Source organism: Carcharodon carcharias, chromosome 11, assembly GCF_017639515.1.
Source record: "Carcharodon carcharias isolate sCarCar2 chromosome 11, sCarCar2.pri, whole genome shotgun sequence".
NCBI lineage: Eukaryota > Metazoa > Chordata > Chondrichthyes > Lamniformes > Lamnidae > Carcharodon > Carcharodon carcharias.
In genome coordinates, this window is record NC_054477.1 from 164003082 (window position 1) to 164016902 (window position 13821).

The window sequence follows — 13821 nt, forward strand, 5'->3', positions numbered from 1 at the left end:
TGCCCTTTGTTTCCAGTGGCAAGAATGTCAGTAATAAAGTTGCATATTTTGTTAGACACGCATGAATTAAGAGCAGGAGTAGGCCATTTGGCCCCTTGAGTCTACTACTTGAGGTTGATCTGCCATTCAATGGGCAAAATTTTACAGTCCCGATTCGGCGGGGATGAGGTTGTAAAATGTGGCGAGACATTATAAACCCCATTGACTTCTGCGGGAATGTAAAATCCCACTGCCGTAAAATTCTGCCCAATAAGCTCATGGCTGATCTGATTGTGGCCTCGTCGCCACATTTCACCTACACCCAATAACCTCTGACTTCCTTATTGGTCAAGAATTTATCTCCCTCTGCCTTAAAAATATCCAATGACCCAGCCTCTACCATTCTTTGGGGAAGAAAGTTCCGCAGACTAATGACCCTCAGAAAAAAATTCTCCTCCATATCCGTCTTCAATGGGAGACCCCTTATTTTTTAAAACTGTGTCCCTAGTTCTGGTCTCTCCCACAAGGAGAAATGCCCTCTCAGCATCCACTCTTATCAATCCGCCTCAGGACCTCTCATTCTTCTAAACTCCAATGGATACAGATCCAGCCTGTCCAACCGATCCTCATAAGATAACACCACCACCCCCATCCCAGGAATTAGTTGAGTGAACCTTCTCTGAACTACCTCTTAATGCAATTAAATTCTTTCTTAAACAAGGAGACCAAAACTGTGCACAGTACTCTAGATTAGGTCTCTCAAATTCCCTGTACAACTAAGCAAAACTTCCCTACTTTTATATTCCATTCCCCTTGCAATAAATGCCAACATTCCATTTGCCTTCCTAATCACTTGTTGTACCTGCAGACTGACTTTTCCTGATTCATGTACCAAGACACCCAGATCCCTCTGTACCAGAGTTCTGCAATCTCTCTCTATTTAAATAATTTGCTGCTTTTTTATTCTTCCAAAGTGGACAAGTTCACATTTTTCCACATTATACTCCAAATGCTAATTTTTGTCCCATCACTTAACCTATCTAAATGTCTCTGCAAACTCCTTGTGTTCTCTTCATATCTTACTCCCCTACCTATCTGTGTTATCAGCAAATTTAGAAACTATAAATTTGGTCCCTTCATACAAGTCATTGATATAGATTGTAAGCAGTTGAGACCCCAACACTGATCCCTGTGGCACTCCACTCATTACATCTTGCCAACCTGGAAATGATCCAAATATGCCTACTGTCTGTTTCCTGTTAGCTAACCAATTCCCTATCCATGCTAATATGTTACCACCTACACCATGAACTCTTGTTTTGTGTAGTAACCATTGATGTGACACCTTGTTTAATGTCTTCTGGAAATCTAAGTACAGCACATCCACAGATCCCCCTTTGTCCATATGGCCGGTTACTTCCTCAAAGGAGTCTAATAAATTAGTCAATTTCTCTTTCACGACACCATGTTGCCTCAGCTTGATTGCATTAAGATTTTCCAAGTGCCCCCCTATAATCTTAATAATAAATTTCTAGCATTTTCCCTATGACAGATATTAGGCTAATTGGCCTATAGTTTCCTGCTTTCTGTCTTTCTTTCTTGAATAGATGTGTTACATTCTCTATTTTCCAATCTGATGGGACCTTTCTAGAATCCAGGGAATTTTGGAAAATCAAAACCAATACACCTTCTATCTCAGCAGCCTCTTCTTTTAAGACCCTGGATAAAGTCCATCAGGACCTGGGGTTAGGTCAGCTTTTAGATCCAATAATTTTCTCGATACCCTTTGCCTGGTGATTGTAAATTGTTTTAAGTTCCTCCATCTCTTTTGCCTCCTGATGCAAACTTATTTCTGGAATGTTACTTCATCTACAGTTGAGACAGATGCAAAATATCTGTTCAATTCTTCTGCCCTTTCCTTATTTTCCATTAATTCCACAGACTCTCTCTACAGGACCAATGCTCACTTTACTCACTTTTCCTTTTTAAATACCTGTAGACTTTAATTATTTTTTTATATTTCTAGCTAGCTCTCTCATACTCTAATTTCTCCCTCCTTATTATACTTTTAGTCACTCTTTGCTGTTTTTTATATTCTGCCCAATCTTGACCTGCCACTCATCTATACTGAATTGAATGCTTTTTTTTCAATTTGAGACTACCTTTAACTTCCTTGGTTAGCCACTGACAGTACATCCTTCTCATAGTCTTTCATTCTCACTGGAATTGAAATATCTCCTTGACTGACTGTTGTTTTATCATAATTTAGTGTTGAATAAAGCTGCTGTGGAGAATTCTACCCTCCTGAAATTAGGAGCAAGGAGCCACTAGTTGAGATGAAGGTCAACATTCCATTAGCATTTTTAATAACTGTTTTGTACCTGCCCAATAGCTTTCAGCGATTTCTGTAGATCTCTCTGTTGCTCTACAGTTCTGAAGCTTATCAGCAGTTAAAAACCACTACCTTACGTGCAACTGTTTAGTCATTGCAACACATCTGTGTAACACACCACTATCAGAATCCATATCATGGACCTGATCTACCATGGAAGATCTATAAGTTATTTTAAAATGATGGAATCAGCAGAAATGACTGAAGAATCTGCAGCCAAGTGTAGCTGTTTCGAGGCCGCCTATTACCAGGGAAACAAGAATGAACTGAGTACAAGGAATGATTTCCATCAATAACGCCAAATTAAAAGCACAAAGTTCCTTTCAACTGATGAGTGAATAAAGGGTTAAATTCAACCTGGAAATGCTTTTCAAACACAGCTGTCACCTAGCAATAGAAACAGAAAATGCTGGAAACACTCAATAGGTGAGGCAGCATCTGTGAGGAGAGAAACAAAGTTAACACTGGTAATCTGAACACTAGCATCATGAGCATGGAATTGTCAGACCCAAATGCTACGTGGGGAGTCGGTGCATCGCCGTAGAATGTTACCACAATTGGCCACAGTTAGTAACCTCATCCCAAACACAGCTACAGCTCCATGTATTCATAAACTGCTTAAAACAGGGTGGGGGGTGGGGGGGGAGATTCTTACTCTACAAACTTGCACACCTATTGTGGAACTTTGTAGTTCAGTGCACATTTGGGGAAATCAGGTTCAAAGATCAACTAAGGGCTACAGGATTTTATGGATAGTGCTATTTTAAGAGAGCAGCATTCTTTAGCTGTCTGGGCCTAGGTTCCCTACACCCCCTCTCCCTGCCAGTCCCTTTCCCCTTCCTTCCCATCTCCCCTCCCCACACCCACCCCACCAGAAACAGAATAAGTGGTCACTGTTGCTTGAACTGCAACCTTCAGGTTGTTCTAAAATGGTCCAAGTTGTCTGAGGATGTGATGAGCTGTTACTTCATGTAAGTGTAAACTCTTAGTTTTCAAAATTTTTCGCAACTTGTTGAATACACCCAGAGTCAATTTTTTTAAAATAATTTATGTATGAGACAGAAACACAGCATGATCAATGAACATGGTATGAATTAGCTAACTACAATCCACTATGATTTTTAACTTGCCTTCGGTGATCATGATTCATCCTTTGGCTTGAATGGCTTCCATCAGTTTTTCTCACCACTACTTGGTGTAACTGTGATTAACAAGCTCCCTGCTGGAAACTGACATTAACATACCTGATCCACAGGAAAGGCAGCATGGAGACACTGCAAGTCACTAACAGTCTGGCCAGCCTCGGCAAAGTTAAGCACAGGTCAGCTGTGCCAGTCCAGCCTGGGACGAGAACTCTGAATCTGACCCCTCTGACTCTCAGTCCAGTATTACCACTGTAGCTAACACTGGAGCCTTCCAATTTGTGATAATACCAATGAACAATTTAACCCAAAGATAAAATGTACGTCTCCATGACTATCAATAGGTTGCCTGGCACCCCAATATTGGTGTCTATGAGGCTGAAGTAAATGATCAGGCTTCACTTTTGTTTTCCTTGGTAAGATGTTCTGTCAGCTCCCACGATGAAGTTGCCCCTCGATCCTATGAAAGAGCAAAATATAGGTTTGTACACAGATTCTGGGAAATTATGACAGTGTAAAACTAATCCTGTATTCTGCACAACCATGGTTCAAGCTCTTCACTAGAAATCATCAGACTCTAACACATCTTCGTTCTCAAGCTGCCCTGGGTAGATGGAACCATGGCTAGCTGAACCCCTGATCCCAGTGCGTCCTGTCAATTCAGCCAGTGGAAAATGTCTCTATTTATGACCTCTTGGCAGAGAATGCATTGCATCGACTATTAGCCAAAATGCTAACCCTGGGTAGATGGTGTGGTGTATTCATTTGTCTCATTCATTAGAAACTGATTGAAATTAAGTACACTGAGATTTGAATATATTTTTCACTCTAAATTTCCTTACTGTCTGAAACTAAAACAGCTTAATGATTTGTATCTGGCCTCATCTCACTAAAACACCATCAATCCATCTATTTAAACAGTGCAGGACTGCAGTGAGGCCTCTACAAAACACACAACATGCTGTTCAGGTCGCAAGGGAGTCCCAGATTACACAATGGCCTATTGGCCAGTACAGGCAACTCAAATTCCAATGTTCAGCTGCCTGGGTCTTAAACTCTAGAATTACCTTCCTAAATACTTATCTCTCCCTCCCCCTCCCTCTTCCTTTAAACCCACCTCTCCCACCAAGCTTTTGGTCACTTGTCCTAATATCATATGTTTGTCTCGTTGTCAAATTTGGTTTGATAATGCTCCTGCAAAGTGCCATGGGACATTTCTTCTACATTGAAGGGGCTATTTTAATGCAAGTTGTTATTGTTCACAGTAAGCCAGATGGAGCTGCTTTACAGGAATAATGAGAGCCATTGAACCAAAGACACACCTTTGTTTCTGCTCTGCCTTTCTGCATGTTATATCACAGAATCACTCCAGGTGAATCATTCCATCGAAGCCTTTCTGCTTTAGATGCTGTTCTGTTGAATTTGTTTTTAAACTTCCGTAATGGAAAACTTATTAGTGTGGACAAATAGCCAGTGTTGTGAATGGCTGCTGATCTAATGTGGTTATGAGAGATGCTGTTGATGCAGCTTTGTTTCAGTATATCTTTAAAAGGATGTTGAATAATGTATCTGAGTCAGTCATGGTTAGCAGTGCTTGAATTCAATTTAACTGGTAGCATTCAATCCTGGGCTCTCACTACATTTACTTTGATATGGGATACAGACACATATAGTTTATGGGGGATGCAAGGGCTTGGGAGCAGTCATCAATGGTGAATTCAGCATAACAACTAAATTTGGAGGAGGGAGTATCAGAAGTTGGTAAAGGGTGAGAAGGGTCATCAGTCAAGATGCATGGCTGGTGTAAGTTGGCAGTAGAGGAAAGGGAGAATCAGTGAAGGCAGAGAAAGGATGCTGGCCAGCAGGAGGAGGCAGACTTCCTCTAGTGCATAACTTGGCACAGGAGAATTTTGACAAAACCAGCTTAAAACCAAACATTTGCAGAGGTGGTGATTTCGACGAGTACACGTTTTTGGCCAGACACTGCAGAACCGAAAAGTTGGCTGGAAATACTTTACCGCCCCTTGGCTCGAGGCATTTTCACGCAAAGACTGAACAGATAGTACAAACTCATTGTAAGTCTTTGCTATTTCTACAGCCTGTGATTTAAGATCAGAATCACACAGTCAAATACTTAACCAGCAACAGGAAATGCTGAGTTGAACCTACAAATATCTAGTAGCAGAGCTGGAGGATATCTGGTTGATAGTCAGCTAGAGAAAATGCAATGGATTATAAGGAACTACGGCAATTAATGTTAGGGGAGCAGTCTCTTAAGCAGTTCCAGATGATCAGAGAGTGTGTGGGATTAATCAGCGGTTCAAGAAGGCAGCTCACCACCACCTTCTCAAGGCAAATTAGGGATGGGCAATAAATGGTGGCCTAGCCAGCAACATCCACATCCCGTGAAAGAATAAAAAAAGCTTTGGATGGTTAAGGAAAGACTTGCATTCCATAGCGCCTTTCACAACCTCCCTAAGCACATTGCAGCCAATGAGGTCATTTTCACAAATTGTCCCTGTGATAGATACAACAGAGATGTGTCGAGTAGGTACTTTCCAGTTTTACGTCTTTAAATTAGGTTAACAAAAGCATCAGGATGAAAGGTGGCTAATGAGCTTAGATATGGCTTCTCCAAAGATCATGACCAACGACAACATGTTAACCTGCCTCAGTAACCAGTAAACTTCTCACAGAGATAAAAACAAAAAACTGCGGATGCTGGAAATCCAAAACAAAAACAGAATTACCTGGAAAAACTCAGCAGGTCCGGCAGCATCGGCGGAGAAGAAAAGAGTTGACGTTTCGAGTCCTCATGACCCTTCGATAGAACCTGAGTTCTGTCGAAGGGTCATGAGGACTCGAAACGTCAACTCTTTTCTTCTCTGCCGACGCTGCCAGACCTGCTGAGTTTTTCCAGGTAATTCTGTTTTTGTTTAGTAAACTTCTCCCCCCCTCCCTCATTGTGTTAGGAAGTCTCTGGTCCCAGATATTTAGCGGAGATGGTCTGACAGGCCTCTTCCCTTCTACCTCCGGACATGGCAGACAAATAAAAAACTGCAAGGACAAGCTTTGGCCAGGATCCATTGCGGAATGCAGGATGGTAACTAGGGGTTATTTTAGTTCAGTAACAGGATGTACCAAGCTTGAGAAGTGCAGCATCTTCATTATTTTGTATTTATTGCTACAAAGACAAACTGTACTGTTTGAACTGAGTGAATTTCCTTATAACTGATAACTGACATAAAATAGCTGAACAATCTATTTTCAAAATGATTAAAATGGTACACAAATATCTGCTTTAGATCTCAAGGGGGTACCTTCTTTTACTGGCTAATCAAGTCAGTCCCATTCCCCCACTCTATCACCGTAACCCTGCAGGTTTATTAACTTCAAAAGCCGATCCAATTTTCTTTTGAAATCATTGATCATCTCTGTTTCAACCACCCTCATAGACAGAGAGCTCCAGGTCATTACCATATGCTGTGTAAAAAAAAGTTCTTCCTCTCATACCCCGGATCTCTTGTCCACTGCTGCATCAAAAGATGGGAGGATATTGAGAGGGGTAGAGGAAGTGAGAGACCTTGGTGTGCATGTCCACAGGTCCCTGAGGGTGGCAGGACAGGAGGATAAGGTGGTAAAGAAAATATATGGAATACTTTCCCTTATTGGATGAGGTATTAAATACAAAAGCAAGGATGCAATGCTGGAACTTTACAAAACGCTGGTTAAGCCACAGCTGGAGTTTTGTGTACAGTTCTGGTCACATTACAGGAGGAGCATAATTGCACTGGAGAGAGTACAGAGGAGATTTACAAGAATGTTGCCAGGGCTTGAAAATTGCAGCAATGAGGAAAGCTTGGATAGGCTGGGGTTGTTTTCCTTAGAACAGAGGAGGCTGAAGAGTAACCTAATTGAGGTGTACAAAATTACGAGGGGCCTAGATAGGGTAGACGGAAAAGACCTGTTTCCCCTAGCTGAGGGGTCAATTACCAGGGGGCATAGATTTAAGGTGATTGGTAGAAGGATTAGGGAGGACATGAGGAATAACTTTTTCACCCAGAGGGTAATGGGCGTCTGGAGTTCACTGCCTAGATTGGTGGGTGAGGCTGAAACGCTCAACTCATTGAAAAGGTACCTGGATCTGCATCTGAAATGCTGTAACCTGCAAGGCTACAGACCAGGTGTTAGAAAGTGGGATTAAAAATGAGCGGCTAGTTTCTTTTTTCTCTTTTTATGGCCAGCATAGGCACAATGGGCAGAATGGCCTCTTTCTGCGTCGTAGCTTTTTTATGGTTCTAAAACTAAAGCAAGATGCTCCATGTAGCGGCGATATTATCCATCTGTTCATCAGTAATAGCCAATCCTAATTTATAGTGAACTTTTTTCAACTGAGAGAATAGAGTGGAATGTGAACAGTAAGAACCGTAACCTGATTTGACAAATTAATTTCAATGCAGATTAAGTGCGAGGTAATACACTGTAGAAAGGAGGAGGTCACAGACTCCTTGGAAAGAAAGTGTCTGAATAGGGTAGAGGAACAGGGGAATCAGGAGTACAGATACAGAAATCACAAGTACTGATGCAGGTTAAGAAGGCCATTTTTGGGATGAGACATTAAACTGAAACCCTGTCTGCCCCCTCAAGTGAATGTAAAAGATCCTATGGCACTATTCTGAAGAAGAGCAGGGGAGTTCACCTGGGTATCCTCTGCCAATATTTATCCCTTAAGCAACATCACAAAATCAGATGAACTGGTCATTATCACACTGCTGTGTGTGGGACCTTGCTGTGCACAAATTGGCTGCTGCATTTTCTACATTACAACAGTGACTCTGCTCAAGAATACTTCATCGGCTGTATAATGCTTTTGGATATTTGGTGGTCATGGAATGTATTACAGAACTGAAAGTTTAATTTTATATTGACATTAAGAACAAATGGTGGGTAGAGTTTGGGAGATCCAACAACTTGCGAACACCAACGACATACATGGTTTCTTCAGCACTATTAAGATGATCTATGGCCCAAACAGCCGAGGCCCCACCCCACTGAGTGCCGAGATGGGGGCGAGCTCGTCAAGGACTGGGAGGCAGTCGGTGTCTCACTGGAGAGGACGTTTTGAAGAACTCCTCAACCAAGACTCTGCCTTCGACTTGAATGTCCTCAACTTCATTCCTCAATATCCCGGTTTGCTCAATCTTGGTGCTATCCTGGTCTGGAGTGAAGCTGAAAAAGCCATTCAGCAGCTGAAAAACAACAAGGCCTTGAAGCAGATAAAATCCCTATGGAAATTCTGGAACACAGTGGAGAGACACTCCATACATGGCCGCACAACCTCATCTCCCAAGAACAACACATGCCGGGGGTCTCAGGGACGCTGTGACCATGACTATATTCGAGAAGGGACACAAGTCTGATTGTGTTGCCTACAGAGGATTCTCTCCGTTGTCTGCCACAGAGAAGATTGTTGCAAGGATCCACCTCAATTGGCCCTCCCAGTGTCTGGAGAGTTCCTTCCAGAGCCGGTGTGGTTTTCACCCTTCGAGAGGCACCACAGACATGATCTTCACTGCACGGCAAATTCAAGAGTAGTGCACAGCACAGCACCAGCCACTGTACACTGCCTCTTTCAACCCATAAGAGGTCTTTGGCTCTATCCACTACAAATCCTCCTCAAAATTGGCTGCCCACAGAAATTTGTCACCATCCTCCACCTAATCCACAATGGCATGATTATAATTAAAGGGAAACAATGGACAAGGTGGAAAGACATCCGCTTCTCAAGATTAATGCAATCTTCACTAAGTATTAAAACTTTTCTTAAAGGAATCATACCAAAGTCAAACAAATCTAAGCACTTAATCCAGTCCTGACCAAGGGGTCCACAGGGAGACAAGGCTGTTCTTGAAAGCCCCGTTTCAGTAAGGACATTCTGCTGATAAACAGTGGCTTTGCAGTTTGCAATGCAGCATCGCAGCGGTGCAATCTGTACTTTGAGCAGCAGAGGGCAGTCACAGCCTGTTCAGCCAATGAAGTTTAATGCAAGGCCACAATAGTTCAACCTTTCTGGGGCACAGTAGGGAGAAATGTAAAGTCTGGTGTAACATGAAAAGAGTGCGCAAACAGTGGTTAATGCCTATGCATTGTGTATTATAGGACATTGTGACTTGTTAATCACTAAGCACTGCAGAATATCAGTACATTGTGCTCCAAATGAACCATATTTAAATCATTTAGTCAGTCTCTCCTAAGTCCTTGACTGACTAGCCATCTTCCGACTCCCTTCTCTCTCCCCTTGTCCAGTCCCTTCCCACCTACATCCGTGATTCCTCTGACACCTTACGTCACATCAACAATTTCCAGTTCCCTGGCCCCAACCGCTTCCTCTTCACCATGGACGTCCAATCCCTCTACACCTCCATCCCCCACCAGGATGGTCTGAGGGCCCTTAGCTTCTTCCTCGAACAGAGGCCCGAACAATCCCCATCCACCACTACTCTCCTCCGTCTGGCTGAACTTGTTCTCACGCTGAACAATTTCTCCTTCAACTCCTCTCACTTCCTCCAAATAAAAGGTGTGGCTATGGGTACCCGCATGGGCCCCAGCTATGCCTGTCTCTTTATGGGGTATGTGGAACATTCCTTGTTCCAGTCCTACTCCGGCCCCCTTCCACAACTTTTTCTCCGGTACATCGATGATTACTTCGGTGCCGCTTCATGCTCTCGTCGGGACTTGGAAAAATTTATTAATTTTGCTTCCAATCTCCACCCCTCCATCATTTTCACGTGGTCCATCTCTGACACTTCCCTTCCCTTCCTTGACCTCTCTGTCTCAATCTCTGGTGATAGACTGTCCACCAATATCCATTACAAACCCACCGACTCCCACAGCTATCTCGACTACAGCTCCTCACACCCTGCTTCCTGTAAGGACTCCATCCCATTCTCTCAGTTCCTTCGCCTCCGTCGCATCTGTTCCGATGATGCTACATTCAAAAACAGTTCCTCTGACATGTCCTCCTTCTTCCTTAACCGAGGTTTTCCACCCACGGTCGTTGACAGGGCCCTCAACCGTGTCCGGCCCATCTCCCGCGCATCCGCCCTCATGCCTTCTCCTCCCTCCCAGAAACATGATAGGGTCCCCCTTGTCCTCACTTATCACCCCACCAGCCTCCGCATTCAAAGGATCATCCTCCACCATTTCCGCCAACTCCAGCATGATGCCACCACCAAACACATCTTCCCTTCACCCCCCTTATCGGAATTCCGTGGGGATCGCTCCCTCCGGGACACCCTGGTCCACTCCTCCATCACCCCCTACTCCTCAACCCCCTCCTATGGCACCACCCCATGCCCACGCAAAAGATGCAACACCTGCCCCTTCACTTCCTCTCTCCTCACCGTCTAAGGACCCAAACACTCCTTTCAAGTGAAGCAGCATTTCACTTACATTTCCCCCAACTTAGTCTACTGCATTCGTTGCTCCCAATGTGGTCTCCTCTACATTGGAGAGACCAAACGTAAACCGGGCGGCCGCTTTGCAGAACACCTGCGGTCTGTCCGCAAGAATGACCCAAACCTCCCTGTCGCTTGCCATTTGAACACTCCACCCTGCTCTCTAAACCACATGTCTGTCCTTGGCTTGCTGCATTGTTCCAGTGAAGCCCAACGCAAACTGGAGGAACAACGCCTCATCTTCCGACTAGGCACTTTACAGCCATCTGGACTGAATATTGAATTCAACAACTTTAGGTCGTGAGCTCCCTCCCCCATCCCCACCCCCTTTCTGTTTCCCCCTTCCTTTTTTTTCCAATAAATTATAAAGATTTTCCTTTTCCCACCTATTTCCATTATTTTAAAAAAAAAACCCCACTAGAGCTATACCTTGAGTGCCCTACCATCCATTCTTAATTAGCACATTCGTTTAGATAATATCACCAACTTTAACTTTAACACCTATGTGTTCTATTGTACTACTGTCGTTGACATCTTTTGATGATCTGCTTCTATCACTGCTTGTTTGTCCCTACAACCACACCTCTCCCCCCCTCCACCTCTCTCTCTCTCTATATCTCTCCGCCCCCCACACACACACCTTAAACCAACTTATATTTCAACTCTTTCTTGGACTCGAACTCAAGTTCTGTCGAAGGGTCATGAGGACTCGAAACGTCAACTCTTTTCTTCTCTGCCAATGCTGCCAGACCTGCTGAGTTTTTCCAGGTAATTCTGTTTTTGTTTAGCCATCTTCCAACTCTGAGTTGTATTGGTCTATTTAAGGAGCTATTTAACACAGTTTGTCATAGGAACAGGAAGAGGCCATTCAATCCCTGAAGCTATTCCTCAATTTAATTAGTTCGAGGTTGATCCGTGACCAAATTCCATATATACACCTTTGCCCCATATCCTTTAACACCTTTAGTTAATAAAAATCTATCAATCTCAGTTTTGAAATTTTGAATTGATCCCCAGCCTCATTAGCTCTTTGTAGTGAGAGAGTTCCAGATTTCCACTCCCCTTTGTGTGAAGTGCTTCCTGACTTCACCCCTGAACGGCCTGGCTCCAATTTTAAGATTCTGTCAACATTTCACTTGCATTTCCCCCAATTTAGTCTACTGCATCCGTTACTCCCAATGTGGTCTCCTCCACATTGGAGAGACCAAATGTAAACTGGGCGACCGCTTTGCAGAACACCTGCGGTCTGTCTTTTATGCTCCCCCCACCCCCATTAGAGCTATACCTTGAGTGCCCTACCATCCATTCTTAATTAGCACAATCGTTTGGATAATATCACCAAACCTCCCTGTCGCTTGCCATTTCAACACTCCACCCTGCTCTCTTGCCCACATGTCTGTCCTTGGCTTGCTGCATTGTTCCAGTGAAGCCCAACGCAAACTGGAGGAACAACACCTCATCTTCCGACTAGGCACTTTACAGCCTTCCGGACTGAATACTGAATTCAACAACTTTAGGTCTTGACCTCCCTCCTCCATCCCCACCCCCTTTCTGTTTCTTCCACCTTCCTTTTGTTTTTTTCCAATAAATTATATAGATTTTTCTTTTTCCCACCTATTTCCATTATTTTTAAATATTTTTAAATCTTTTATGCTCCCCCCACCCCCATTAGAGCTATACCTTGAGTGCCCTACCATCCATTCTTAATTAGCACAATCGTTTGGATAATATCACCAACTTCGACACCTATGTGTTCTTTTGTTCTGTTGTCTGTGACATCTTTTGATGATCTGCTTCTATCACTGCTTGTTTGTCCCTACAACCACACCACCCCCCTCCACTTCTCTCCCCCAACCCAAACCGCCACCCCCCCCCTCCCCAACACACCTTAAACCAGCTTATATTTCACCCCTTCCTGGGATTCACCTAGTTCTGTCGAAGGGCCATGAGGACTCGAAACGTCAACTCTTTTCTTCTCCGCCGATGCTGCCAGACCTGCTGAGTTTTTCCAGGTAATTCTGTTTTTGTTCAAGATTCTGTCCCCTTGTTTTGGACTCCCCCCACCAGAGGAAATAGTTTCTCTCCATCGACCCTATCAAATCCTTTAATCATCTCAAACATCTCAATTAGGTCAATATTCCAGGGAATACAAATTGAGTCTATGCAACTTGCCCTCAGAATTAATCCCTTTTGTCATCAATTTCAATTTTAGGATGAGTTATTTTATTTCTGGTATCATCCTATCCTCAAGAGATGTCATTGATGGGAAACAAGGTAAGGGGCTAGGGGCAGTGCTGTGTAGAAGTTACACCAGGACTGTGTATAACAGGTCCAATAGACCAGTAAGTGTTTTCATATGTCCTTTTCCACATATCTCTCTGCTATGGTCACACATCTCCCACTAACCTTTATATTTATTCCTATAGCACTGAGATTCTGCCGCAGCGAGTCACAGGTCTGGAGGAGAGGTTGCCGCTCACTCAGCAGCTGCCTATGCCTCTCCTTCACCTGCTGTTTCTCTTCCTTGGACAGCTCTCTGCCTTCACTCATTGCCAGCTCCTGGTCATCCACTGCCAGGGCAAACTTCCTTACTTCCTGTCGAAAACCAACCAGCTGCTCAGCGACACTGCGAAGGGTGGCTGAAGATTGGTCTACTGCCCGTACCTGGAAAAAGAACAAAAATAAACATGTGAAACAAAACAGCAGAGCCAGGATAACAATAGTGAGGCTACCCAATGCTCTGTATACTCAGGGCATGACGAGCTTAATTTCCACCATTACTAAATACAGGGATTAATTACTGGTGACTGCTAGTTGAAAAAAACAGACAAAAACAAAAACTGACCACAGA

The 13821-nt window shown here is 43.6% G+C and overlaps 1 protein-coding gene across 4 annotated transcripts in view; it reads right to left on the reverse strand.

The window, feature by feature from the left end:
* Positions 1-3404: 3404 nt before the first annotated feature.
* The window catches only part of cars2 (cysteinyl-tRNA synthetase 2, mitochondrial), a 63811-nt gene continuing 53394 nt past the window's right edge, over positions 3405-13821 (reverse strand). For 2 of the 4 annotated variants that reach the window (XM_041200033.1, XM_041200036.1), the window contains exons 14-15: positions 13377-13634; positions 3405-3973 (exon numbers count right to left, since the gene is read on the reverse strand). In XM_041200033.1, the coding sequence (XP_041055967.1) occupies positions 3905-3973; positions 13377-13634 (327 nt within the window). In that variant the 3' untranslated portion in view covers positions 3405-3904. The remainder of the gene's footprint in view (positions 3974-13376; positions 13635-13821) is intronic. The other 2 variants (XM_041200034.1, XM_041200035.1) reach the window with 1 other exon arrangement.